The 2,410-nt window shown below is 34.4% G+C and overlaps 1 protein-coding gene across 1 annotated transcript in view; it reads left to right on the top strand.

Annotated features, from left to right (window-relative positions):
- Positions 1–2,027, top strand: part of LOC109352961 — a 4,145-nt gene extending 2,118 nt beyond the window's left edge. The window contains exon 4 of the mRNA XM_019595146.1: positions 1,881–2,027. Within this exon, the coding sequence (XP_019450691.1) occupies positions 1,881–2,027 (147 nt within the window). The remainder of the gene's footprint in view (positions 1–1,880) is intronic.

Genomic DNA, 2,410 nt, shown 5'->3' with positions numbered 1-2,410 from the left:
TTATTTGTGCATTGACATATTCATATGATTCATTCTATTAGGCAATTCCTTGTGGTTCGACATAACCCTATACTATACTACAATTGAATCTTGAAAGAGGTGTAAATTGTAAAATAGTAAAGTGTTATCAATAAATTTATTTGTTGAAACACCTTTTAATATACAAAAGTGATGAAGTTAACTAACTAACTTCTATTTATTGTTATTTACATTCCGCAATTTCTTTATTCTTTAATACCAAGCTTCCTTAAGGAAGTAGTTTGGTTTGTTAATAAAAGGAACCCGAAAGGGAGTAAATAAATAAAGGTCACTTAACTTTATTATTCTTTTGTTCTTTATTTATTTATTTGTTTCTAACAACTAACTATTCGTCACTTTTATACATTAGAATACCATTAAATCCGTGTTGAAATTTAGTCCACAAAACCGAGATGGTATTCAAAGGTATTTAATAATTATGTAATAGGGGATTGCTCCGATACCATTGTAACGACGTTAGAATTTATTCTAAAAAAGCTGAGATGGGGCAAAGAAGGAATAACTTATTCACATGATTATTAAATGTAAGTTGTAACTGGAATATTCTTGAAACCATTATAACGACGTTGGAGTTTATTTCAACAAAGCCGAGATGGCGAACAAAGATTAAAACCAAGTTCACTTACTTAACCAAATAAAGGAAACACACTGAAGAGGAAAAACTCTCCTTTCAACAAATTGGCGCTGTTGCCAGGGACAATTTGTTAAGGGGGAAAACCTCAAATAAAACCTTTCAAGACTCTCCTTAAAGATAGTTTGTAGATGTTCATCATTTAACACTTCATTATTCAATTCATCAAGCAAGTTAAATCATGGTTCAGTCCATGCCATAAATAAATACTCTAGAAAGGGCAACTGCTGCAACATTATCCTTCACTAGCTTGTATTCAATGTGAAACAATTATCTTTTGATCAGTTTTTATAACAAACATTTGGCCTAACAATTAGTGCCTGAATTTAGCAAATGCATTTGTTATTGCAACAATTCCCTATTGTAAGCAGAAAATATTTTTTTGCATTCTTGGGGCCAATTTCATGGAGAAATAAGTGATTGGGTGTCCATATTGACTTAACACGACATTGAATCCAATCCCCAATGCGTCAATTTCTAACACAAACAATTGAGTAAAATCCAGTAGAGTCAACACAAGGGCTGATGTAATATATTGTTTCAACTTGTGGAATGCCTACTCGGTGGCTGCACTCCAACAAAAGGCCTCTTTCTTTAACAAATCAGATAGTGGGCCAGCCAAATTGGCATATGATTGAATAAACCGTCTGTAGTAGTCAGTCAAACCAAGGAATCCCCTTATTTGTTTGGTAGTGGTGGGTTTGGACCAATCTAACACAACTTGTACCTTCCCTTCTTCCATCACCATTCTAGCACCAAAGACTTTATATCACCGATATTCTACCTCAAGTAATCCAAACAAACACCTTCAAAGACTATCAAACAAAACATGTTGTTGTAATGCTTGTAACACTAATTCTAAATGACCTAAGTGATCAATCCATGAAGGGCTATAAACAATTATATCATATAAAAAACAAGCACAAATTTTCTTAACTCATTCTAGAAAATAGTGTTCATCAAACATTAAAAGGTAGCTGGTGTATTTGAGACCCCAATTGGCATAACCAACCACTCATAATGGTCGTGATGATTCTAAAAAGCAGTCTTATTTGATGATAACTAGATCGAAGATCCACCTTAGAAAAGTAATTAGCCCCAAAGAGTTCATCCAATAATTCATCCATTGTCTTGTGCTAACATCTATTGTACCATCTTTTCATTTTGCTTTTTTTGACTATATGGTACCTATATGGCCGTATTTTAACAGGTCTGGCGTTTGGGTTTAAGGGAATTGTATGATTCTAATCTTGGGCAGGAGGCAAACTGGATACTTATGCAGCAACATAGTTATCTCAGGAGCAATATCGACAGGCAAATTGGTGAGGATATCTTTAGGACTATCTTGGTTCATTAATTGGACATCAAAACTTTCAGAAATGACACTAGCATCATATAATCTTTTATGCTCGTGAATGTGAGAAGAAGTAGGAGTATTTGAAATGTCACCTGTCTATGTAATAAAGTTGTCTCGGTGGAAAAAATTGAGTGTCAAAGATACATAATCAGCAACGTGAGGTCCAAATGTGGCTAGCCAAGATGAATCCAAAATAAGATCAGCTCCTAAAACTGGCAACAAATATACAAGAACCATTAATTCATGCCCTTGAATGTCAACAGTCAATTTTCTAACCCATGCTTCAGTTTCCATCATTCGGCCATTTCCAACCAAGACGCTGAAACTGGGCTTGGGCTCAATTGGTAACTTAAGGAATTTGGCAATTCTGGGTTGTAGAAAAC

Source organism: Lupinus angustifolius, chromosome LG07, assembly GCF_001865875.1.
Source record: "Lupinus angustifolius cultivar Tanjil chromosome LG07, LupAngTanjil_v1.0, whole genome shotgun sequence".
NCBI lineage: Eukaryota > Viridiplantae > Streptophyta > Magnoliopsida > Fabales > Fabaceae > Lupinus > Lupinus angustifolius.
This window is presented reverse-complemented; position numbering and strand designations above follow the sequence as displayed.